The sequence below is a fragment of the Coloeus monedula genome, assembly GCF_965178545.1.
Source record: "Coloeus monedula genome assembly, chromosome: 7".
Classification (NCBI taxonomy): domain Eukaryota; kingdom Metazoa; phylum Chordata; class Aves; order Passeriformes; family Corvidae; genus Coloeus; species Coloeus monedula.
This window is the reverse complement of record NC_138787.1, coordinates 23,983,672-24,009,937: the sequence shown is the minus strand read 5'-3', so window position 1 is coordinate 24,009,937 and position 26,266 is coordinate 23,983,672. Positions and strand designations below refer to the sequence as shown.

Here is a 26,266-nt window from a genome sequence, read left to right as displayed (position 1 = left end):
GCTGTAGAATCGATTTAATAAGAGATTTTAAAATGTAAGTATAAAAATCTTTACATTAGGGGTTTTGAGGGCTTTTTTTGTTAATTTAAAATAAAGAAAAAGGCAAATACCGAAGGATGAACCTGTAACTTCTCTGACGAGTCTATCACTATCTGTAGCCTCAGTTGCTCCACTGAGGATGTGAATTCAGATACTTGGCAGAGCTATGATTAATAATCACCTCTCTTCAGGGAGAGATTTTTGTCAAAGCCCTGAATCTTGGCCTATCCTCACTCAGCTGCAAAATGATTTTTACTACTAAACATATGGCCTTTAACTTCCATTTAATCTTCCATAGGCTAACAAGAGAATACTGCTCAATGTTATGGTAGGGAGAGACAACAGCTCCAGACACTGAAAAGGGTGAGGGCAATAGCAGCTGAAGTGGCAGAGCTGACCTCTTGCCCTGCACCAGAGATCACCTTTCATATTTCATAGACACCTAAAGATTCTCATCAACGTAATGACTCTTATGAAAGTCAGAACATGAACATGCTGGTCCTAAATTTGTTGACTGCATAACTGTTCTAACTGGAGACACATGCTGTGAAGAAAAATGGAATTTCAAGCAACAAATTGTGAAAACCGATCCTGTTCAGTGCCTCTTGCCGCCTCTGCCCCTGTAGTAACCCAACCTGACTTCTGACAAACTGAGGTGATTTCGCATAATCTCTGAACCATCTGCTAGGCTATCTGTCACTTCAGTAGCCTTGTTACTTTACAGTTTATAGGTTAAGCAGGATAAATAACCTATCAGAAACACAAACAGATTTGCCTCTTTGACACACTTTGAAGTGCAAATATTGTCTAAGTAATCATAGCTTGCTTAGTCCTAAACTGAAGAAAAAGAAAATAAAAATCAAACAAACGTGTGTTATTTCAGAAAAGGAAATTGTTTATCATCATCTTTACAGTTTATGAAATCTAGAGCTCAGCAAAACTAAACTGATTTTTCCTAACTAATTTTTGCCTACACTTTTAAGAGATTTTTCTCTTTACCCATTTAAAAACACACATATGAAGTATTTTTAAATGTGTAAACTATGAAGAGTGAAGGTTTTCAAACATCTGTTTGCAGGGACACAAACGCTGGTTGACATTAAAAGTGCTGTTTCCTGCCAATGATCTATTGAGTTTGTTAACCAATGAGAGTGAACGACCACTCTGGTTTTCCTTATAAATTACATGGCATTGTTCTTTTGAGAAAAATATTTAAATATTAAGTGATGTGTGCAAATTAGAATGGTTTAGAAACTAATTAGCTACTATTCTGCTTCTAATATAGAATATTATAATTTATATGAAGTGCTCTTCCACTGAAAGCATTACAGAAAGTTTTACCACGAGACACAGAAGAGAGGATCCTTCAATCGAAAATAGTTTGCAGTTTTTCTGATAGTCACAAACAATAAATCTCACAATTATTACAAATTATCATAAAACAACTAACATGTATTAAGTTGATCCAAACAAGAAGTTGCCAGTAAATGCTACAACATCAGAAAAATCAAGGAATCTGCCTCTCAAAAAAAAAAAAAAATTAATTTAAAAGATACTCAGAATTCTTCTCTAACTCGCTTTTTAGTACTACCACCACTCTCATTTAAGAAAATACAGGATAATCTAAATTTTCTGCAGCAATTTTCATGTGCAACTACTGACAAGGCTATTCAAGTACATGGGAAGAGGTTACAGTTTCCTACTGTTACAAGATTGAAGAATAAAACCGTGTTAAGAAAGCAAATGGTCTCACCCTGTTGTTTTCTTACCCTAATGCTACAGAATGGACACAAATTATGCACTGAAAAAAAAAAAAAATCTGCATTTTACACACAACTGAAAGCCTGAAACAGTATTATTTGCAAATAAATTATCAATTTCCGTGGCTCCCTGAAAGAATATAAAAGATATGAGCACATAGGGTTTCACATAGCCACAAAAGATACAGCTTTTTTTTTTTTTTAAATAATAATTCATTTGCAAGCATAACCAAAAAGTACCAAAAAGGTTCAAATTACAAGCCTGAAATGTTGTTTCTACAGTCTAGTGATTTCTTTTATCCTTTTCTTCATACTGAGAAATGGTCACTACTCAAGACAATGACTTGGGAAGATGAGAAATTAACCCAGATGAATGCTAATATGTATTTATAAGCCAAGCTCATGGCAGGGCTGCAGACGTGCATGTATTGATCTACCACTACCTGCTGTTTTAATCTGAAAGTAAGGCAGTATTTCCACACTCATCCATAAATCTTGGCAAATTTCAGCCTCACTGATTTTGCAGAGCCTACACTAACAGCTTGAAAGAATAAAACTATGAAGACTTAACAGAGCAGTTCTTGTTATTCATAACTCTTTCCTCTTCCCTCTATTAAACAGTAGAGATCAGCTTGGGAGCATAAATGAGTCTCTCTACCTGAAGACCTTTTATTTTTCTATTCCTCCTCCTCCATCCAAGGAAGCCAAATTCAGTCATTGTCAGCATAAGATGCATTGTCCATTATTTTGGCCATTCCTAAGCATATTTCTTTTTCTTGTGGGAGAGAATTAAGGAAAAGGCAAAGGGAAAATAAAATAATTTATCTACACTTCCCAATACTTTTTCTCTTGTTTAGTCAGAAGAGTATAAATCAAAATGATTTTATCATCTGACTACAGGCTTAGCTAGTGTGAGATTTCCTCCTCTCTGGATAGATAGGCAGACGTCTATTAATACTACAAGCCTGTATACTTGCAGAAGACTACTCTTTAATTTATTCTTGCATATCAGTTTCACTTCTGGTGAAGGTTGCTAACCAAGTCTTATACCCTCAGTTTAAATAGATGATGCTCCAAGAAAGCCAACAGTCCAGAAAACCATGACATTGGAGACTGCCATAGTACAAGGGCACTTTCAACCACATCCCATTTCCCAAGTCCTGATCCATCTGCCAACTCCGAATGACAAAAAACTGTTTCTTGTATCGTGAAAATTGCATATATAAAAACTACAAACATATATATGTACATGCATACATAATGCTTTTTCTTGCATTGAAGATGTCTTTTTGCTGGTATAATGCCTATCATTGATAACTTTTTCAAAATACATCAATGTATTTTGTATGTTTTCCTTCCAGTTTTGTAACATTAAGACACCTCAAAAGCCAACAGGATTTCCATGACTTGGCCTGCTGGGTTAAAGTACATTATAGACAAAGATGCCTTTTTGTCCTTACCTCTATCTTGCACTAATTTAACACTCCATCTTGGAAAGTGCTGACTGCCTCTCTTCTGTCTGGAAGGCAGAAGACGAAAAAACCCAATACATTCAAATAACTTCCCGTTTCTCTGAACTGCATTTTACACTGGTACTTTTATGAAATACTCATAGTAACATCCTGCTTTCAACAGCTATTCTATACTGGAATTAACACCTTGTAGCAAAGAAACTACAATAAAGTACGAACTCCTTTAATTTCTGGTAACTTAACGTCAATTGTATCAGAAGAGCACTAAATGGACAAATTACTCAAAATCACTGCTAAGCCTTCCAGATGCCTTGTCCCCTTAATAGCATGGCATGTAGACTTTATCTCTATTTGAATCTGCTTCTGTAGTCTCAAGTCCCAGCTGTGCTGAATAGCAAATATCTCCATTTCAATAGGGAAAATGGTTGTACTAAAATAGTTCTCTCCAGGGGTCAATATACTTCAGAAGGGCATTTAAGTGGCTGTATGTTATTGAGCAGAAACATCAGCTCACATATTATTGATTGTAACTGCATGGCTCTGTTGAAAAGATGCCTGCAGTAGTATTAAGTGCTGAGATAGGGACAGAGGAGTGTTATGCATTAAAAAAATACTATCCATCTGTTGCCAAATTTTAGATAGATGAGCAATCACAAGCTGTAACACAAAATCTAAAGCGCAACCTCTGTGGCTGATGCGTCAGGGTCATATTCAGTGACACTTCCTCAGTTTCACACTGCTTAGACAGTCTTTTGAATATTGATTGAAGCAAGCAGGAGGCAGAGTTTGATTTCTGCAGTTTTGCAAAGAGTATGTAATAGATACTTACACGTAAATTTTAAATATACCCTTTTCTTTAAAAACACCATTAACCTGTTCTGATCCCATCGCTGCAGCAGCTCAGCACAACTGAAGCCCTCTGCACCATCAGTTCACTGAGCCCTGACCTGCAGCCAGGGCAGCAGGCACACACACTGAGCACCACCAGACTGCCCTGCAGAACACACTGAGCTGGCTGAAATTCATGTGATCCCCAAACCCTCAGCTCCAGTGACTTTTGCATAATGACTATGTCAAATATCATCATGGGAAGGTAGGTCCAGTGTCCTAGACTGCACTTTGGCAGTATGCCCAAGGAAGAACTTGGATCACTAGGCTTCACAGATGACAGAGGTTAATCCTGGCCTAACAGGAAAAAACTCAACGTAAAAGCATTTGTGCAAAGGGATGAGTCAGCTGGGCTCAGAGAAAATTAGGACCCTCCAGCTGGCTGTGTCAACTGCAAGCCTGGATGAAATCTACATTAAGCAGAGTAAGACATATATTCAAAGTTTTGTAAAAGGAGCACCTGTGGGAGTTTCACAAACCCAGAACATCAGCTGCCACAGAAGGGACTAGTCAAAAAACACATTCGTACACAGAGTAAAGAAAAACCAATCAAACACTGCATGAGTGCAAAGCTGACAGGCAAGCCCAAAGTCAGTAAAGTTAATCCTGTATCACCACCTTTCTTGGACAGATTCAACAATATATGCCAGCAAGGAAGCTTGTATGATATGATGACAGTGTTTCTGGGCTTTAAAGGCCTTTTCAGAGAGCCTGAGCTGACTATTTCTTTGCCTGCAAGAGGGCAGCAGAACAAAATTTCTCCTAGAAGTTATAAAGTACCACAGGAAAGAAGCCATAACTTCTATCTGAGGATCAATCTCAATGCCTACATTTCAGACTTTAAAATAGTTAGTTTTCTAATTTTTCCAATCAATTTAACTAAACAAGATGCTTAAAACAATTCAAATAGAAACCTTGAAACACTTTACATGAAAACCACTCAGAGGCAGGGAAATGTAATGGATACAATTATCACATAGGAAAGGACTGAGAATGCAAAGAGGCAATGGCTACACACAGTGTCAGAGAGCCACCCCCGAGTAAGGAGTTAAATAGTATCTAGGTCATTCTAAAGTCTTTCCTGCACACCCTCAGCTCACTGCATATCGGAAACGCTGTGTGGGAAGGCCAGGGAACTAAACGCACAGACCAAGTATGACTCAGACTGCAGTAATTTAATGATACTTTTATTCCCTTAAATTATCTTTGGGATTAAAAGAATCCACACTCTTAACGTGAAACCAAATCACAATGAAAGGAAGAAATCACAAAGCAACAGATCTTTAACAAAAGGTATCTAGAAACAAATTAATTATTAATGGCAAGGACCAAAACCTTTCCTTAACATACTGTATGGTCAGAACAGCACAAAGTGAAGAATTTGAGCCCCAGTCAGATGTTCTTCTGAAAGCCTAGTGAGGATGATCTCAGCAACAGGAATGTCAGAGAACTGCCTGCCAAAAAAATAAAGGAGAACTGTCATAGCTAAATGCTGACCTCTACCACTAGGGGAAAGCAACTTGAGAGAAACAGCCTCACACTTCCTCTACCACTGAAGAAGTTCAACTCAAGAGCTGTCAAATATCTTTGGCACAAGCATGAACAGAAGAAAAGTATTGGATCCTGAAGAAGGCAGAACATCAATGACCCAGATCCAAATACAAATCCAGCACAATTCCTGAGAAAAAATTTCTGCAAATTCTCTACCCCTGAACAAAGCAGAAGTTTGGAACAGAGACTAGTGAGCAGAAGAAAACATTACCTTCAGAAATACTCCCTCCTGATTATAATATAAAATACTGAAAATTTACTCTTTCCTCTGCACTTTAAGCTGCCTCCCCATCTCTCGTTTATGAAAAAGGACAAAACAAGGCACAGTAACTACCAGAAAATGAAGAGCAAATCTAAGATGCCTTCTATCACAAGTGCAGTGCTGTATCCCCCCTTTTTCCCTTGCCCCTAGCCCTGGCCACTGCCTCGGGTTCTCCCTATTGGCTCCTGTACCCCAACTCCGCCCATGGACCGCCCCTGGGCCCCTGACAAAACCGCCTGCTCCCTGACCATGGGGTCTCTCTGCCTCAGGAAACCACCTGGACAAGATGCAACCATAAAAGTCCTCTGTGGTTTCCATGAGGGTCCCTTCTCTGCCTCCTTTGCTTTCACCGTGTTGCAGAGCCCAGCTGGCCGGAGCAGGAGCTCAGGGAAGTCCAGAAAGGACTACAGGAGGGCAGAATGGCTGCCCTGCCCTAAGCAGCCCAGCTGTGCTCTCTGAGAAAGCTGCAGCTTGCTAAACCAAACCTAGCACTGCAACACACAAGACCCTGAAAATTTTCATAGAGAGAAACACAAATTAATTTCCCCTTTTTCATGGCAAAAAATTTAACTAATTTTGTTGCAGCGATATAAACAGCAGTAGGTGCCCTTTTCAGAAGGGGTTTTTATCAGTATATTATAATACCATTATAAAGAATTGAGCATCTGGCTTTACAGCTATATATTTAGATGCATTTTGCTCTGTTTCTAATTAAACTGTATCATTTTATATCCCATGAGATAAAGAAACAAACAGTGTTCCCAAAACCTATATCCACCACTAGGATACTTGTTCAGCAACCAGTTACCTGAATAGTCAAGTTTTGCTACTGCTCACCTTTCAGCTACATCCAGAACAGTGAGCCTGTGCTCACAGATTACCACCTCGATCTCAGATGGGAAACAGTTCATCAGTGGCAGTCAGAGCTGTCCCCTCTTCCTGGGAGGGCCACTCTTTTCAAAATATTTAATGACATTTGTGAAACTGCATAATCCAGAGTGAGTGTCTTAGACTTCAAAGAGAATTAACAAATATATAACTGATTAAAAAATAAATAAAATGGGTGGAAAAAACCTTCAGAATTTCCCATGGAACAAAGTCATATGCAATTCACTTGGGAAGAACAGAGGACTGGGAGAGATTCTTGTGTATTTTTAAAATGTCATAACTCTGAATATTTGGAAGATGTTCAAAAAGAATTGATCCTAATTTACATTAAAAAAGTACATTCATGCTGAGGCCTTTGTATGATGACGGACTTTTCAGCAGCAGTCCTGGCTTAATAGTCTTTCACTGCTAGTACTATACCTCTGTTCTGAAATGTGGAAGCCCTGTAAGCTGTCTCAGAGAAAAAGGGACAGAGAGCAAGACCTTCCCTCTCATTATTTGAGATCTTCAAAATGTAGCACACAGACTTTTGGCAACAAATAAAAAAGCCTTAGCAATAAAAATAAGACAAAGCCTTCCATACTATAAAAAACATGTAGCTTCAAGTATGGGAAATGTACGAGTTTGAATACAGGATCTCTGGGGAGGAGGGGGAGGAAAGGCAAATGATTTACAAAGAGTCCTTTCCAGATCAACAGTACCACAAACAGTGATGAGGGAAAGGAAATGCACACTGCTACATCAGCTCTGCTGGATACCCCACCATGCCCATACCCTCAGGCTTTGAAGGGAAAAAGTTTCTGTTCTCTCTGCCAAATGTCTTCTCCAGAACTCAGCCAAGGCATTCAGGCTTAACACAGGGGAGATTTCTGCCTGGGGTACTGCACAGCTACAGGTTGAAAAGAAGGAGAAAACACAATGCCAAAAGAACCAGACATTGCGGAGTTCATCTGGCACTCTGCACTCATGTAGCTGAAAAGCTCAGGCCTCACTCTCAAATAAATCCTCAGTCCACGCTATGGAGCAGGGAGTGGTTTCAAACCCCAGTGCTGGCAACAGGAGCAGTGGGTGCCAGATGCTCTGGGCTTTCCAGGAGCAGGCCTCTGTGAGCACATTGCACACACACAGCTTCAGTCAAGCTTGCATCGTCTCTGGGGCATGGAGAAGCATTTCTGTTTGTGAGCACAGCAGTTCCTTTGGGCTTTGATATATACACTAAATGAAATTATATACCGAACTATAAAACTGTGCCTGTCTCTGGGCTCCAAAAGCTCTTCAGTTACCCTTTCAGCGAAGTCCTTGAAACCAGAAATAAGTAGTTTGGCTCTTTTTCAGGTCTTTAGATTTATTTCTGACATTAAGGGTTTGCAAATAAAAGATTGGAGGTTTCTCATGTATTTGTACTACCCTGTATGAAGCTCTTTTCTCACAACTTTAGATCTTTTATTAACATAACACTTATTTCACTATTGCATTCACTCAGATGATAAAGTCCTTACTAATGCAACAGAATAATTGTTGATACTTTGAGAAGACTGGTGAAAGCTTATTAGTGACTACATGTAAGCCAGAAAGCAGAACTAGGATTAGAAATATTAATAATGTGTAAGACGTAAGTCCACAACGTTCTCCTAGGAAAAAATACTGATCCAGACTCTGTCTTCTAAAGATAACATGTAAAATTACAAAACAGCACAGAATACAGAAAAAAAGTGTTTAAGAAGAACACACATTTTAGGCTAATATATTTCAGTTAAGATGGCCAAAATTATCAGTTAATTAAATGTAATTATTTATAACCAAAAGTGAAGTTACACACATTTGGTGGACAATTTTCCTCTTCTGGTAAAATAAAGAGATTAAAGAAAAGAAATGGAAATGTAAGGGGCAGGACAGGAGTACAAATCAGAACATATTTCTTCCACTGAAATTGATTCTGTTAATGGTTAACTCAACTCACACAGGTTATTTCAAGTAGAATGTTTGTACTAGTAACAGTGTCAAAACAGACCCAAATCAAAGTCTTCTTTTTTTGAGTTTTCATTGCCTTTTTTTTGCTCTATGTCCATGTATCATGACATTATCAACATTCAAATTAAAAATTTGACTTTTTTTCCCAGGTACAGCACATCTATCTACAAAGATCAGATATTTAAACAGTGAAATGTTAATTCTTCTCTTGGTAACCCTTTAATTATTTAATTTTCTACCTTTTTTGAATGTCAAAACAAAATTTTAGGACTTGAGAGAAAACAATTGATGATCAAGGCTTAAAATTCTGTGGAGTTTTTTTAAAGATAAACACTGTTTTTTCTATTTCCTCAGTTAGACATTTCATTGGAGGTAGCAGGATCTGAATTAAATAGTCTACCTATATTTGCTACTGCTTTCATTCTGCAGGTTAAATATGAATATTTATTGTGTGGGTTGCAAAGTGTTTGGGGCAGTTTTTTGTCAACTGTAAATGTAGCTTGGCAATAACGTAGGTAAAAAAAGGTTAAAAGGCTATCAGAAAAATGACTGGCCTTATACAGTGTCAACATCAGATGGCTCATTTTTTAATTTCAAGGAGTTAACATTACAGAAATCAGAGCTAAGCAGAATGAACCTTTAGCAAACAAAATCAAGACTTCACAAGATTTCTACAAGTTATGTGAAACCACGTGAGATATTGGTCATTGGATATAAGAATCTGCTTGAAAATACTGATCCTGATTTCTATGCTGAATGGGCTCCTGAAGAAAAGGACAAGCTTGATGTAAGCACGCTGAGGCCAAATCCAACTTGGGCTCTAAGCTGAATCAATTCTGGACTGGTTTCTGACTGAGACGCCTGCCTAAGTGGTCTCGGACAGAAGGGACAATTTTTGGCAGCACAGAATGTCAAATTAAAAAGCCTGATTAGTACTCGTTAGCATTTTTAGTAGTCCACTGGAATTAAAAAATCCCCGTCAAAATGTTCTTGAATTACTGGTTATTCCAGTGACTAACTGCTGTTATCACTTCCCATCTGCATCAGGTCCCTGCCATTGGGGAAGCTGGGGACTGGGACCCTGATCAAAGGCATTCCAACAGCTGCCACCGGACATTTCTTTCCTGCAGCTCTGCGGTTGCATCTCTGTACAACAAATACCTGCAGACTTGCAAATACTCACAGATTTTACAGCCCTGCACTACCAAATCAGCTTTTTGTTTTCCAAGGAGAAATCTTCAATGGTGGTAACGTTACCAAATCTGTTTTCCTAGTGCTTCTTTTACAAGCAGCTGCAGCTGAAACATTCCTTCCACTCTCTTCTCCTCCCTCGCCCCCACTTCCTCAAGGAAATTCCATGGGATCACCATTCCTCTGGCCCCACACTGCAACAAAACACTCATCTCCCAGGAGAGAGGGAGCTTGTGCAATCACTGGATCCCCACATCTGTGAGCACAGGGCAAACAGAGTTCCTTCGTGCATCTGTATTTGGATTGCTTGTTTTTTAAACAATGTGCTGAGGGGAACTGCTTTTAAGTTAGGCTAAAAGAAATACTGAGTTTGAGAAACTGCAATCTTTGCCTAGTAACAAAATGGTAAGAGAAAATTAAAACCATATTTGTTTTAAATTAGAGGCATGTCAAGAGATTATTTGCATCTGGAGGATAGGACAACTTTTTTACTTTTCTCTCAATTACAATTTCCCCGAAAATACCTATGGGTTCCTAATAACATTCTACAAGAAAGCATTATTGTAAAAAAGACACCCTGGAACTTCTCAGAGAGGATTTCAGTGTAGATTTCATTTGATCATGAATGTAAAGCTGCCTGAATTTTATTGCTAGCTAATTAAAGTCCAAATATTGAGGGGAAGATAGAGAGTCTTCCTTCATGTTATGCCAGAAAAGACACTTCATAACATGACTGCTGAAAGCAGTTCCTAAACAATAAAGGAAATGACTATTTAAACCAAACTTCACATCTCCAGGCCAATCACAATTCCCATGGCATACCACGCAAATGCCTCGCTACTTCTTGTGGAAGTCAAGCCCTGACAAAAAGGAGCATTTTGGCCTCCGGATCAGGCCTACATCTCTCTGGTGCATCTGGCAAAAGGAACATACAATAATGAGTTCTATTACTTTTCAGCTGTAGAAATGGGATACATATTTTTGACAGCAACCTCTCAGAAGATCACCTGCTAAGACAGAAGCCAGCAGAGCTGGTTTGCACACCACAGTGGCAGGCCACTCCTCCTCTGACAGTTTGTCTGGTTGAGAAGCTGGGTGCATCGGCTGGGCAGGACACAACTGAGATTAGCTAAATCTGGTCCCAGGGCTCCTGTGGGTGTTTCTCTACTGTGTTCCACACCCCTGCACAGGCAACAGCACTGGCACAGTCAAGTGAATACATCCAGGGAGCACACCTTCACCATCCTTGGTGGTATGTTTGCTCTGAAGAGCAAAACTGAGTGAAAAGTGCAACTAAGGAAAATCTACTGCAGATAATACAAACTCCAAACCATGCCACAGTCCTTGAACAGGGAATAAAGAAAAATAGCATGCTGGTATTATACAACAGAGCTGAACAACACAAATCATATACTGCTCAATTACTAAAGAATCTATCTCCTCCTAGAACCAAATGATATACTGTAAACCTGGTGTTATTTATTCAGACATGTATGCAATAATACTATTTTAAAAATGCACACATAACTCTAAAAAAAAGAAATTTGCAGAGGGCTTCTTTCTACCCTAAAAAGGTAAGAACAATAGATAGGCTCCTACTCCAATATAATCAGTATTAATACTGTTCTCAAAGGGAACAGTTTCAGAGACACTGATGCATCACATTTAATTATATGACATGAAATCATATTCCACATAATTATGAAGGCAATACTTCACTGCAGCCAGCAAACCATGAAAGAAAAATGCAAGAAAAACAGAGACTAAAGGAAAAAAAATGGAAATACTTTAAAAAGAATGGGAGAAGTTAGCTTTCAAAACTTTCCCACTTTCACTTAGCCATACCATCTATCTAAAGGGGTTGTGTTCATGTGCTGTAAGTATTTCTAAGCAGCAGTGACCAGCCCACACCACTCTCCCAATGAGTTAAATGCAAGAAATGTTCGGACTATTTTCTAAAGTCCAGCCCTTTTTTTCTAATGAAATATGCTGATTAAAACTAGCAAATTTCTTGATCTTAAGCGACCACAGCAGTGCCAGCTCCTTGCTACAGTAAACGTTTGAGCTCCAGTTCACCTCTTTTCGGTCCTAAGTGTGTTTAAAGGAGATGAGAAATGGCAACATGGGAGAGGTCACAATTACACAGCAAACAAAGAACATGGAAACATTAATATGTTAATGGCTGTCACGTGACAATGAAAATATGTCTTTTATTAAGAGAGGGAATTGAAACAACTTTTAAGTGATCTTGCCCCAAAACAGGGAAACATTGGAGTATATAACTAAGTAGGTTTTGAAAACAAAGCTGTATATCACATCTGGCTCACATGTTTTAAGAAAACCATTAGCTTGCCAGTTGTTTTAGCTATCCCTGTGTTCATGATGCTGAATATTTAGCAAGGAACCCTTAAATTACTCTCTTAACAAGACAGGTGATTTCAGAATGCACATATGCAAAGGCAGCCACAGCAAGGTTCTGTTTCTGTGTTCAGACCATCCTGGCACAGAGCAATGGCCTGTTGTGATAATTCTATATTTTGTTACATTAAAGCAGCTGCTTTCCTGATTGTAATACCATTAAAAATCCACAATATGACCCTACAGCGATAACTTAAGGGGAAAGGCCAACTAAGTGAAACTGTCCAGACAAAAAAGCAATTTCAAAAATATCCTATAGACTACAAACAGCTTGATACAAGCAGCACAGTGTGAGAAAACATCCTGGAAAGGAGAATACCAAAGGGTGGGCTGGCCAGATGATTTATGCTGAACTGAATAGAGGAGACTTGGGTTAAGTCTCAAAGCTTGAAATCTCACCCAGGGACTGGGGATTGTCAGGAGGATGCAGGATCTGCTGCATCATCCTCATTTAATGATGTAAATGCCACAAAAGGAGGTCTCTGAAGAAACTCAGCATTACAGAGACACAATGCTGCTGCAGGCCAGCAAGTAAATCATAAGCAAGACAGTGGAAAGTACAGGGCTTTGGAACCATGTGGCTTCAGCATAAAGGTCATCCTCAGCAAAGCACAGTGCTTAGTGAGAGTCTGGAAAGTACCTAGAAAACATGTCAAAGCAAGTTACAAACTCCTGACTGAATCTGCTAAGACCCAATCACGTAAGTCCCTAATCAGATAAGCAGGCTCAACCATTTCAGTGAATAACTGGAGTGGATTTAATCTTGTATCTTCAGATCCAGATATTCAGTAAGTTAAAAAAAAATACTAAGAGTCACCAAATAAGAAAGTACAGTTAAAGCCTAAATAATATGTTCAAAACCCCACAGAACAGCTGAAGAAAGCATATCAAGTATTGGTACCCACACCAGGAGAAGGGAGTGCAATTAGGCATGGCTGAAGTTACCACTGCTTCTGCAACCCTGTAAAACCAGCTCTTCATGGCAGAGGCTTGCTCAGTGCAGATCTCATGCAATGGCACTCTATGGTTGTGAAAAGAAACCACACAGCAGGGTCAGGCAGCTTCCTGCAGGCTTTCCCAAACCTCACTGGCTCCTGTCCTCCGCTCCTGTCCTATTTAGCTGATTGCTCCTGTCCAGCCTCCCACAGAAAAGACAGGATCTGTGGGCCACTGCATTGATTGCTTTGCCTGCTCCCACATACCTGATGGGAAGCTCTTACGGGCACGACTGACTCATGCTGTGTCCCCCTGACACTCCTCTGGCTCTGGACTGACTGTTATGACATCCTTGTGACAAACAATACCTACTTTAGTCTTCCCCACACTTCTGCCTCTGGCACAACTGACATGAAGAAATTTGTTTTCTACTCAATGCAGAACTGGAGTAGCAGGCTCAAGTTTGAATGAACTATTCAGAAACATGGCAGCTTCATTTCCCACACAAAAGCCAGTAATACTCTCTGAAAAACAGCCATGCTCCCAAGCCCTCACAACAAAAACATAATGTGCTCTTTTCCACTTGGAAAAGAGGAAAAAAGCTTCACCTAATAGAAAAACAGAATCAGACCAATCAGATGAAGGTGGAGACAGATTTGTAGACATGTATACTGGCAAGTTGTACTCTTGCCAGGAAAATGCTTTTCCACAAAGCTGGTGAACGTTTGTTCACTGTGTTCGTAAATACTGCACAGCTGTGCTAAAACAGGAGAGCAAGCCCAACACTTCCATAACTGATAAGAGGCTTCTCTAGTGATTCACCAAAAATAATTAAACAAAATAAAAACATGGCCAATATTAGCACTGCTGTCATGACAAGAACTAATGCAAATTCTGACTAAAGCAAATAAAAGTCACAGTATAACAATCCCCCACACAAGAATTCTGTAGATTATTCAAGCTTGTCTTCTGAGGGATTCTGTCAGAAGCAATCCTTCTCTACCATAATCATCACTGAAAATAACTTTTCAGTAGAGTGTGTATGATACAAGTCCATGATGATCAGAGGGAAAAATCTCTGTAGATGGAATGTTTCTGGTACTTGCAATGATAATGTTTTTCAACCATTATTTCCTCAACCCACAGGTGTTTCTCTTCCTGATCTGACATCAGCCAAAAGATACAAAACAAGCCAGTGACCTTTTTATGTACATCCACTGAAAGCTGCTTATTGCCAGCTAGCAAGATCATTTCTACAATATGCAGAGCAGCCTTTCAATCCATTCTTAGCATCAAGCACTGCAGTGAACACCCTCTTAGGACAGCAAGACCCACTCTATATGGAGAAAAGGAGGTGTCATGGGTTAGCAAGCATAGTACCGGAAGTGATGTTACTCTGAAAGCCTCTCAGTAAAATCTCAGGCATTTGGAAAGAGCTGAAAAAAATATTTCAGAGACCTGGAGTAAACAACAGTCTATTCATTGACTTCTGTGTGTCCAAGATTTTATTCTCCATTTATTTTGTATTATCTCAGCTTAAACAACGAACATGGTAGGTTCACTTTCAAGATTATCTTGTTACATCCTAGAAGTTTAGGCAGATTTACAAGAAGGACACGGTTTGCATCTGAAACTTTCCATGGTCTACAAAAGTGGCTTACTGAGCTTCGATGAGCATGGAGAGGGCTGCTATTCCTATCTTACTGCCACATCAAGTTAGTTCTTAAGGGACTATGTTGTCCATGTCTAAAGTTTCTGGACATCTCACTTGCTTCCTCAGCAGAAATGGAGAATTTTGAGACAGTCTCCTTTCCTCTTAAGTAAAATGCTTAGGAGGGAAATATCTCACAGGAATAATTGCCATGACCTTCCAAGTCTGTAAATTCACATCAGAATTGATTTAACAACTTCATGGCTTAAGTTCTTGTCTGTTCTTTATTTATAAAATTCATGCTATTCCAACTACAATTATATATTGAAAGCAACAACAAAATCGGAACCTTTGGCTCTCCAAGAGGAAGGGGACCAGTTACAGCGAAGTATTGAATGTATTTTTTTCTAGGCTGTTCATGCACCAATGACATCTGAGACTGTGCAAACCAAAATGTCTTCAGAAAGAGATTAAGGAGCTATAGTAACCACTGCACAAATAGTAGTTACTGGGGCGGCTCCAGTGCAAAATAACCTCACAGCTCTGTCCTAACACAACATGAGTGCACAGGCCAAGGTTTCTTCATTAGTTCAAAAGACAAAAACGGGAAGGAAAAATCCACTTCTGTAAAACATGCATTTGCAACTAAAATGCAAGTTACAAGAGGTCATTGTCACATGTAATGCAAGTTACAAGAAGTCAATGTCACAAATGTTTAATTTATCAAAAAGTCTTTTCACAGGTTGATTATCGATTCTCTTCTCTGCAAAACACAAGGATTTCATTTGCTGTTGGAAAAATGAGCAAATATAATTTTTTTTCTTTAAAGACCTGAGAGCAAGCTGTTTTTATTATAATACTAAGATGACTTATATGTGAGTACTACCCTGAAAGTCCATGGGGGTTTTTTTAATAAAAATAGAAAATCTCCTCTATAAATTAGGTATCAGATTTTTTGCAATATTCAAAACCAAAGGTACTTCATATAAGCTTGGATTTACAAGCTTAAATTTACAGCTTCTCCTAGCTATTTTTCTTAATTGTGTTGTGCTTTGTTTTTGTATACTCCTAGTCACTTATCTGCTAAATGGAACATAAAATTTTTTTTAGAATTTCAGACAGTAGCATTATATACAAATCTTAATAATTCTTCATCCAAGATACTTATATTTGGAGTTTTCTTACATGTAGTATTGAAAATTTTGCTGAGTACTTTTGATTTCAAAATAATCCAGACAGGGCACTAAGAATTTCAAAAGTATTAAGACATTTTAAAATTTCAGTAAAACATTTAAGGCAGGTGATTTTAAGCAGTGTATAAATAACCCAACTGCACAGTCTTTTGACATATAATCCATATTCAAAAGTAAGAGGCATATGCTGCTGCAGAAATTAAAAAACAAAACAAATAACTCTCATAAGCAAAAAAATCTTATGTTAACAACACTGCCTGAAAACCTTCTGCTAAGACAGAACTTCAGCCACTAGAGAGGGTTCTTACGTGGATCAACTATTTCTAATCATAAAAATAACTGTGCTGTAAAGTACAGCCATAAATTAGTCTGAAATTAGGCTAAACCTTCAAATGCACATTGTAGTTTACAGTGATTCAGAACAATTACTCGCGTTTGTATCAACAGATTATCTTGGTACTGAACAGAGGAGATTCTCTATGCAGGCTCTCAATAGCAAGTTTCACGTTTAGGTATTAATTTTTTCTGAGATTTCAACAGCACTATGGGTAATCACAGTTTTTATGAAAGCAGTGGGTTGCTTCAGTTCACCATTGTATTCCCACTTTCTTTGCTTCTCCAAAGTGTCAAACAATATTTTCCTTCTGATTGCCAACGAAGTTGAAACCTGCCACCATAGCACAGCATGGAGGTGTTTGTTTATGGGTCTGGTTTTCTTCCCTCATAATCCAAACATGCTGTATACCCACTATAAGCTTTTAAGGTACGACATTATAATTAACATTTAAACGTAGTACTTACGGTTGGCATAATTTTACCAGGTCCTGATCAGTGGTGTTTGGAGGCAGTGCTCTGATGTAAAGGTTAGTTTTACTTAATTGATCCCATCCTGAGTTGCTGCTGCTACTACTGTTGTTATTACTGCTGGTGGTGCTGGGACTAGGAGGAGCCATTGGGTGGGCTGGTACAATGGACTGCTGCAAAGGAAAAAGCACGTTAGAGTAAAGTACAGGTAGCAATCACAGCATGCACATCAGCTCAGTCTACAACCTGGTTACCATCTGGAGCACTGTGTTCAATCTGTGCGTAATTACCCACGGATTTTAAATACAACTGCATTCACACCACATTTGGGACAGGATTCACAGGCACATTCTAATACACCCAACCACCATTTGATGCATGCTCAGTGCATGACAAAGGCTCAAATTATATATAAACTCCACTGAATATCACTCGCAGGATTTTATCGCTCCTCATTGTGTCATCTGGCGTGAAAATGAAATAGGAGACATTGTTCCTCTAGGTGCCAGCAGGTACAAAGTTTATAGCTCCATGACTGTTTCACATGTCAAATTGCGGCAGACACAAAGACCATGCTCTTTCCTTAATCTATCCAAAAATGCAAAAATAATTAGAAGCCTCTTTTCTCTCTCTTCTGGATTTTAGTACTTCACACTATACTGCTACTGATTTTTTAAAGATAGAGAAGGAGCACTGATAGCTTAAGGACCAGACTTTAAATGAATGGTGTGCCGTGGCAGAACTTTCATACTACCGACTATCTCCATACTTGTGGATTACTTCACAATTGTCAAGAAAAAAGGCCTTATATAATGGTAAGATATTCAAATTTCAAAACGAGAAAAGCACATAAGTACTTCTACCTACTCCTCAAGGTATGTAACGCTATTGCTCTTAAAAATATCCTAGAGGAAATCTGCAGTAGAGAAATCATTTGCATTAACAAAAGTATAGCAGGGTACTGTACAAAAAGTACTATGAACATGTCTGTGGTATTGTAAGAGAGGAATACTTCAAAAAATATACTAGAGAACTGAAGTTGCCTGTATACCTCTTGTGACTACACGGTTTTGACTGACGAACTGGCTGCATGTGCCCCCTTTCCTGCAAAAGCCTGAGCTTCCACCAGAAGCTCATAGCAAAGAATTGGCCTGTAAATGCAGAAGAAAAGGACAGTAGGGGGAAAAAAATAAAGTGGAATAAAGTGAGATGTCAATGCAGACTCACTTGTTCCCACCCTAGTGCCACTCTCTTCTTTGCATTAGTACAAACAGTTGTATAGCCACAAACCGAACCAAAAAATTATCTTCCCTGATCTGGTACACCACATGTGGCTTTGCACTATGCAAAAGCTTTGGCTGTCACAAGACAGGAAACAGGAATGTGAAGGCAGAGAGGAAAGGATTAGAGTTTACCTCTGTTTAAAGCACCCATGAAACTACACACAAGAAAATAAACAAGAAAATCAAAACTATTCTGGAGATAACCTCAGGAAATTGGAATGAAAGTGTGAGTGGGAGAAAAGTACAAAGGCATGCCTTGTATCAGATACTTTATGGTAATTATGTGTTTCTTTTTTGTGTTTCTCTAGGAAGGTTTTGAAATCTTCCAATTTGGCATGTTGCAAAGTTTATTATGCAGCTATAATGGCCTGGAACAGCCAACTGCAAGACTTGCTATAAAATCAACATTGGTAAGTAGTACATTGTTGCTGCCTAATTTAATTGAATTGAAAATTACATGAATGAAATACATTCCTGATCATTTAACATTTCAAAACTGAACATCAGTATTTCATTGCCATAGGGTTAGAGATTTTTTTGTTTTGTTTTGGTTGTTTTTAATAAAGATCTTTAGAAAGATTTTTAGAAACATCAAATCTCTTCCAAAATATTTATATTTGGAATTGAAGCACTGATCTAGAATTTCTTCCAGGGAAAAAGATTAAATGCTCCCTTCCAAGTTTGCAATGGAAACATTGACGGATTTTTACAATAGCAGCTCAAGTCAGTCTGTCAGACCACTCTGCTTCCAGTAATGCCAGGCAATTATTTTTAGGGTCACAAGCAATGCAGAATGACAGAGCAACTAGCTTCAAAACATTTTCACAACAGAACAGACTTAGTCTGGCACAGTGATATTCTCTTCAAAAAGCCTTCAGTGAAGTTCTCAAAATGCAAACAATGATCAAATGCACAACTGCTCTGTTCATGGTTTCGAAATGCGCACATATCGTTGCCAGAAAACTCAACATACCTGTCTTCATCTAAACTGGTAATTACAATTGAAGGCTAAGAGCCTCTATTAAGTTTTTCAGGATCTTTGGTGGGGTTTTGTTTTTATTTCTTACATTGTTTTTCCCTTAAAATCTTTGTTTTTCTATGTTATGAAGACCCGGAGTTTTGTAAAATCTTGTCACCAGCTGGCCAAAGGCAGGAGAGGAAAATGTGTGTCTGTGTGTAGAGAGAGCAGGAATCCTAACTCTGTAAAACATAAGCACTCCATTCTGAGAAAATTAAACTTCTATTTAAACATGAAGATGTTCTAGTGCTAGTGGTCACATTCAAACATGATGGGAATGTAAATGGGACTACAGTTGTCTTCCTAAATTTACAGACAGAAGGTTTTTCACTGCTTCCACAGAGACTATTCATACCTTTACAAGCCTTAAAAGCTTTACAAAACACATGTGCTGGGTGCCGTGCAGCTCTCAAAGCCTGCAACCCAATGACAGCCAGCCAGCCACTAAAGGGACAGTGACATCTTAAAGCCATACAACTAAAACACGTTTTTTACATTAAAACTTTAATTTTAAAATCCGAATCACTCTTTCCACTCTGTTCCTCATAGACAACTACTTGTAAAAACTAAATTATAGAGGTCCCTCTGTTGTTCAAAGGGGCCTTTTTTTCCAGTTGCTCTTGCTGCAAAGGGCTGGTTGGCAGTGCAGCCTCGACACCGTGACCGCACTGGCGGAGCCTCCTACGCTGACAGCGCAGGCCAGGAGAGTTTGTCTGCTGGCATAGTTGCATCACCTCCCAAGACAACATCAGCTAAGCCGATAAAAGCACTCTTCTGCCTGTACAGCTGCATCCACACCTGGGCTTTGGCCAACATATTGATGTCAGCGAGAATGTATGACTTTTTTCCACACCCTGGCTGATACACTGTGCTTTGCTGGCAAGACATTCTGCAGTGGAGACCTGGCCAAAGTCTGGGGTTGTTTGTTTAGAAACAGCTTTCACAAATCTTAACTGAGAGCTTTGTCTAAAACCTGAAATCAAATTTGAAAAGTTTTGGTGTACAAACTGTAGTTTCTGCTGCAAATCCATATCAAAAGCTGTTCTTAAGTTTTTACTACATGGATCTTACAACAACTCGCAATATCGCAACATACACAAAAATACATTTTTTTTTTTTTTTAATCATTGCATCTTAAATTAAAACATGGAACTCAAGGATAGGAGGAATGAATGTAAGCGACAGACCATTATTTCTTGCGACAATATTCCTGTTCACTGTTTTGCCATTCCCTCCTTAGTTTTCACTCCAAAAGGTAATTAGCAATCGTTCTTTTCACATAGCAGTTTCCTTCCTCTCATCTTCAACAAACATCTAAGCAAAAAAGGCCAGTGACAGAATAATCAGCCCATCTGCTCTATGATCTCCCCATCCCATTCTGGAGCCAGCTGTGAGGAGCTCCCAACACTCCTGCCTGATCTCTGAGGGACCTTCCCTCCAGCCCTCCGCAGCCCCACCACAGAAATGGGAAAACTTATTCAGAAAATGAAAAGCTCAGTGACTGAACAGTCCCTATGAAGTGCCTTAAGACAAGGAGAGTTGTCTGCTGTGTTTTCTTCTCAATATAAACCCAAGTGGGAATAATCGCAAGTACTGAAAAACAGCTGGAGAATATACTCATTTTATATGAGCCATTCCTGTCTTTCTTACATACCATTCTATGCCTAAGGACTGCAAATGAGTCAGAGCAGGATTTTGTCTACCAAGAAAGAGGAGAATCTCTTTGCTGTCAACTGAAAAAAAAGACACCAAACCAAAATGGAATAACCCCAAGAAATTCCATCGACCTGAGAGATACTGATCCCTGCTGCCTTCAGACTACAGAAGTCCAACAGAACTTCAACGAGCAGAAGGTAACTTGGACAATGACTGTCCCAAAGCAGAGTATGATCACTACAGTTGCAATCCATTTAAGTCTCTTTGTGCAATAAAAGCATGCATATGAAGTTATATAACATACTAGCATTTAATTATGAGTTTAATCACTCAGCTAAAATTCCTAATGGGAAAAGTACCACAACTTTTAACAACGGAGTTAGTTCTCATACATCAACTCTAAATTCAAACCATAAACTGCAGCATACAATAACTATCAGATTTAGCCAGAACTGCTACTTGGATCATCTCATAGTATCAAAATCTCATCAGTAGTGTTTCCCTAGCTTTGTTCAGGTGACTATGCTACAAGCACCTGCTTACCCTGCCTGGCTTTGCCTAACCTCACTGATTTTGAAAGCAGCACCTTCAATAACTGGCATTGATATAAAAATTACCATACGTTTTTGGGTATGTGCAACAGTGGGAAAAAGTATTAAATCTGGATTTATTTTTTGTTAAAGTGAGGGTTGCTTGTTTAATTTATTTATTAATCCACCTAACACTTTAGGTTAGAGAGAGCTTTACATGTACAATGAAAGCAAGGGCTCAGGAGAACAGAAGAAGCCATACCTAGTGAAGCAAGACACTGCAACACTTTGTGCACAGCTTAGGAAACAGAAGTCATTTGGAATTAAATTATGTCCCTAGCAGAAAGAGCAACTCCGAGTGTTTAACAGAAATGAGTGTTCATGGATGAAAAGTCAATTTATTGCCTTTCTTTAAATAAGGAAACATTGAACCTTGATCACTTATTCTAAGCCAGCAAAGTAACGGCTGCAGTGGAGATGCCATTTTGAGTGTCCTGCACTATTCTGTTTCATGTTTTTCCTCATCATGTCTGAAACATGATGGCAAGCAAAACTGAATTTCTGGAGGCCTCTCCAAGTTCAATTCTCAGTGGACATGAGTCAACCAGTAGAAACTGAAAGCTCTGCTGCTGCTTTACTCACATCTCCTGCCTTAGGGTAGGTTCTCCAACTGTTGTTCTTCAGTCTGTAAGCGCTTGTCACAGGAAGATTCAGCAACCAAATCTAAGCAATTTCAGCATACCACCAGTATAAAGAGTATCTCAGAAGCTCCAGACTCCTATTGAAAATCTCCTCAGGCAGGAAAAACCCTGATACCTGCCTCCTTTTTCTCCTTTAAACCGCCAACCTTCACTTTTCTTTGCATGGATAAGATAAAAAATACGATTTCATAGTGACACTGTAAGAGTCAACAGGACTATTCCAGCAAGGGTTGGTTTCCTGCACAAGGCAGAAACTATGGATATCGTGTTTTGTGATCATACAGAGCTATTTGCATACCCAGGATCCAAGCCTATTGCGTCTTCCTTTAGATGGTGATGACGGGTGTTAGTGCTTCAGCCACATGGAGCAGAAACAACTACTGGGAAGATGCAGGACCTTGAGGATGGAGGCTGGCATCAGGCAAAGACTCTGCCTGTTACAAAACATCACAGGCAGCCCAGGAGCACCTGGAGATCCAGCCGTGTTTCTCCCAAAAAACTCTCTAAGTGTTCCCTATCTTGGTATGAAAGAACTGCACCAAAAATACTACAGTTGGGATTACAGCAATGATGGACTGCAATAAATAGGATAAAAATTAAGTACTCAAGGAAAAAAACATATCACACTGATATATTCACTGAACTGAACTCTTGCCTTAATACATAAGTTTTAAGATGAATTTTGCAAGATAAAAATATAGGGTTGTATCTTTTTTCTTGGCTGTATGTTACAGCCAAGTCCTATGAAAACTATTTTTCTAAATACAGGTAACAGTCTTTTCCATACTAAAAGAAAACAAAAGGAAACAAAACCATAGGTGGATAATCATCGTGCATCTATGAAGATTATAATAATTTTTTAAAAATTATTTTCACTCTCATTTGTTTTTAGTTAATATTCTCTTTCTTCTTCATTGTGTTTTAACTAATTTGAACCAGTTTGCCAGTAAGAAAAATGTTTCTGGTAAAATCCAGGGAAACAGTTAATGCATTTTTTCTGAACCACTTAAAGAAGCCCTTCCTTGAAACAGAGAAATGCATGAATGAGTAGGTACTTCTCAGAGCTTCCTTTTTAAAAGCTCATGAAGAGTGGCTCTATCAGCAATGAAACAAGACAAAGTCTGGCATAAACCCCTAGTCATGGCTCAGATGCTCCTAACAATTTCACCTCTAGACTCTTCTGATTATAACTCAAGCTCTCTCCCCACTGAGCTATTTTGCTTCCTTTCCTCAGATCTTACAGTAACATAGCAGGACTGAACTTGTTCTCACCAGAAAGCAACAATTACCAAAACCAGAAAGTACCCAAGTTAACCATTCCAGCTTCTTACAAAATGTCACGTCTTCATATTTTTACAGGAAATGGAACCAATATTATTTAAACTACACTTATTAAAGCTTAATGCAACAGGAATCTTCTGTTCCTAATGAAAGAAAGCTCAAAATCTATCTACATCCTTTCTATGAAGACACTTGAAAAAGCATGAGCATAATCCCAGCCACATTGAAGTATATGACAAAACCCACACTGATGCTTCTGAACAGATTTTTTTCTCCAAGAATAGGGTGTGGAGAATTTTTCATTGTTTTTACTTAAAAAAAAAAGCTTTCTGACTTGGAGTTGGCAGGTGAGATGGTAATAATAAAACAAGAAATGAGTGCAAGAAGCTGGTTCAGGTAGGTCTTCTAGAGTCTCAGTGATAAACGAAAATGCTTCAGTTCCCAAGAACTCACCTACTCCACTGACCTTATCCCCTGACATGGATTTTTAGGTGCTCCACTGACTGATTCCTCTAGTTCAGAGACAAATAAAAGGTGCAGAATACACAAACCTAGCCACACCACAGCACAAAAGCTATCCCAAAGGAGAGCAAGGGGAGTGATGAACCAGGCTACATCCTGTTCCTTTCCAGACGTAATGAGCCCTTCCTTTCCCCTTCCACCTGCTCATCGTGAATCACAGCGTCCGTCTTCCCTCTCAGTTTTATACCTGGATTTCCTGGACTATCCCCCGAAACAACACCTTGGTACCTTGCCCTAGCCACGACAGAATTATTGACGCATATGAAGCAAAATACTTGAGTTTTAGTTTCTGAAAAATGAACAAGCTGCAGCAATCCAACAGCTAGGCCACATTAAAAGAATCTAAAGAGAAAGTCAAGATGCTGAAGTACCTGAAGAAAGAGAGCGTGGTACTAAGATCTACCAGACAGACAAAAAACATGTACATGTTTTTGTGGTTAGCCTTTCACTGAGCAATAGACACAAAAGAATTCACTGCCAACTTCCTTCTTGATTCTCGTATACACACACAGGCCTATGTCCTTCACTGAAACCAGCCAAAGCTTTTGCCCAGGATCCAGAAAGCACAGGGTACTGAATATCTAGACTATTTTGAAGTTTTTGTTCTAGCCTGAGGATTCAAATTATAATTAAAAGAAAACACATCCATTTTCAGAGAGATGTAACTTGCATGCTATGGTTTATGCAAGCACCCAAAAGGTAGCAAGTCCAACACGTGACGCTGAATCCAAATAATAAAAAATTCCTCCCTTGCATTACGCATCTCTTGGTACATGTTAATAGCAGGGTATAAAATCCTACTATGTTCTCCACAACAGGAAACATTCAAGATATCCTTGGTAGGAGAAATGCTTCACCTGAAACAGCAATTAACTTAGAAACTCCTGGGTCATGCAGTAGTTCAGATTAGACCATAGATGGTCACATAAGAGCTTGCAAATCACATACAGCTCACAAGCAGTTCAGTGGCAGCTCAGAGGACAGCACTCATGGAATCTAAGTAAAAAATTATTCAATAAGCTTTTCATAAGCATTAAGAGGTTCACAGTGGTCCTTTCTCATTGTATAAAGGGCTCTGCTTTAGCATTAATTACACAGGAAACTCCTACCTCACTACCTCCATTTAAAAACTCTTCAAATGTCAGCGTACTAAGATCGGAAAATAAATAATATGTATTATCCTCTGACTGCACTTACAGTGTAATGGGATGAAGTGGGACTTAAATATATGGAAAATGAGAGACATGGCTTTATCCTGGATATTTTTTGGCTCCCTTGTAGGAAAATAGAAGAGAGTAGGTAACCATTTCTCAAAGTAAATCCCACAAAACTAAGCTCTGGTAGTGAGACTCCTGCACCACATAAGACAGTTACTTCTGTTCAGAGGACAGACTCTCATTAGAAGAATGGTAATCTCCCACTCTACTGCTATTTGTTCAACTTTTCTGTCATTATCTGTTGTGAACTTTTACCCCCAGTGCCAACAAACAGGGCCATGGGGACAATATTCAATGCGATCAAAAACATGCTGCTTTCAAGAACTCCTATTTGTGATGTTTAAAATGCGTTTATTTTTATGGGTGTAGGTAGTTACATTGTTAATTTCGTAAAGCAGGAAATATGACATCTCTTAAATATTACGGATGCCATCCATCACTGTATTTTGGAGGTTAATCCTGCTAAGTCTGCACATTTCATAAAGCTGATTAAAAAGTAGCAGAGTATAGATACAGACACCTTGGCTTATTCAAGAACTGCCTGAGTATCTGTATTACAAAAACTAACAGTACAGAAAACAAACAAAAAAAATTATGTTAAGTATGTTTGGCCAGTCTTTAGTTCTTTAAAATAATAGAGAAGGAATGCCTTTTTTTTGTAAAGTTTAAAACTCTGCATGGAAGTTTCTGAAGTATTATTTACTCGTCTTCCATATTATATTAGACTTTAGATACGTATTGTCTCTTACTTTAAAAGTGTCACAGATTTCATGATGCACACAGGAGAATTTTACAGCTTTTTATTTCAGCTTTTAAAAAATTATTTTTACACTTCTTTTTAATTTCTTTTTTTTATTATTTTCCAAACTCTTGGCTTTTCCACCAAAACCTACAGTGTCCCCATTCTGCTCATCTCACTATCCTATCCACCCTCCCTCCATAGACAGCAATTATAGGATAGAAATGGCACCACATTGAAGATGCATGTCAAAAGAAGCATCTGCTTTTCTGGCAAACTCCACACTGTTGGTGGC

The 26,266-nt window shown here is 38.7% G+C and overlaps 1 protein-coding gene across 6 annotated transcripts in view; it reads right to left on the bottom strand.

Annotated features, from left to right (window-relative positions):
• Window positions 1-26,266, bottom strand: part of RBMS1 (RNA binding motif single stranded interacting protein 1) — a 147,188-nt gene that overhangs the window by 51,472 nt on the left and 69,450 nt on the right. For 5 of the 6 annotated variants that reach the window (XM_082285319.1, XM_082285318.1, XM_082285320.1 and 2 more), the window contains exon 2: window positions 17,022-17,197. In XM_082285319.1, the coding sequence (XP_082141445.1) occupies window positions 17,022-17,197 (176 nt within the window). The remainder of the gene's footprint in view (window positions 1-17,021; window positions 17,198-26,266) is intronic. The other variant, XM_082285322.1, reaches the window with a different exon arrangement.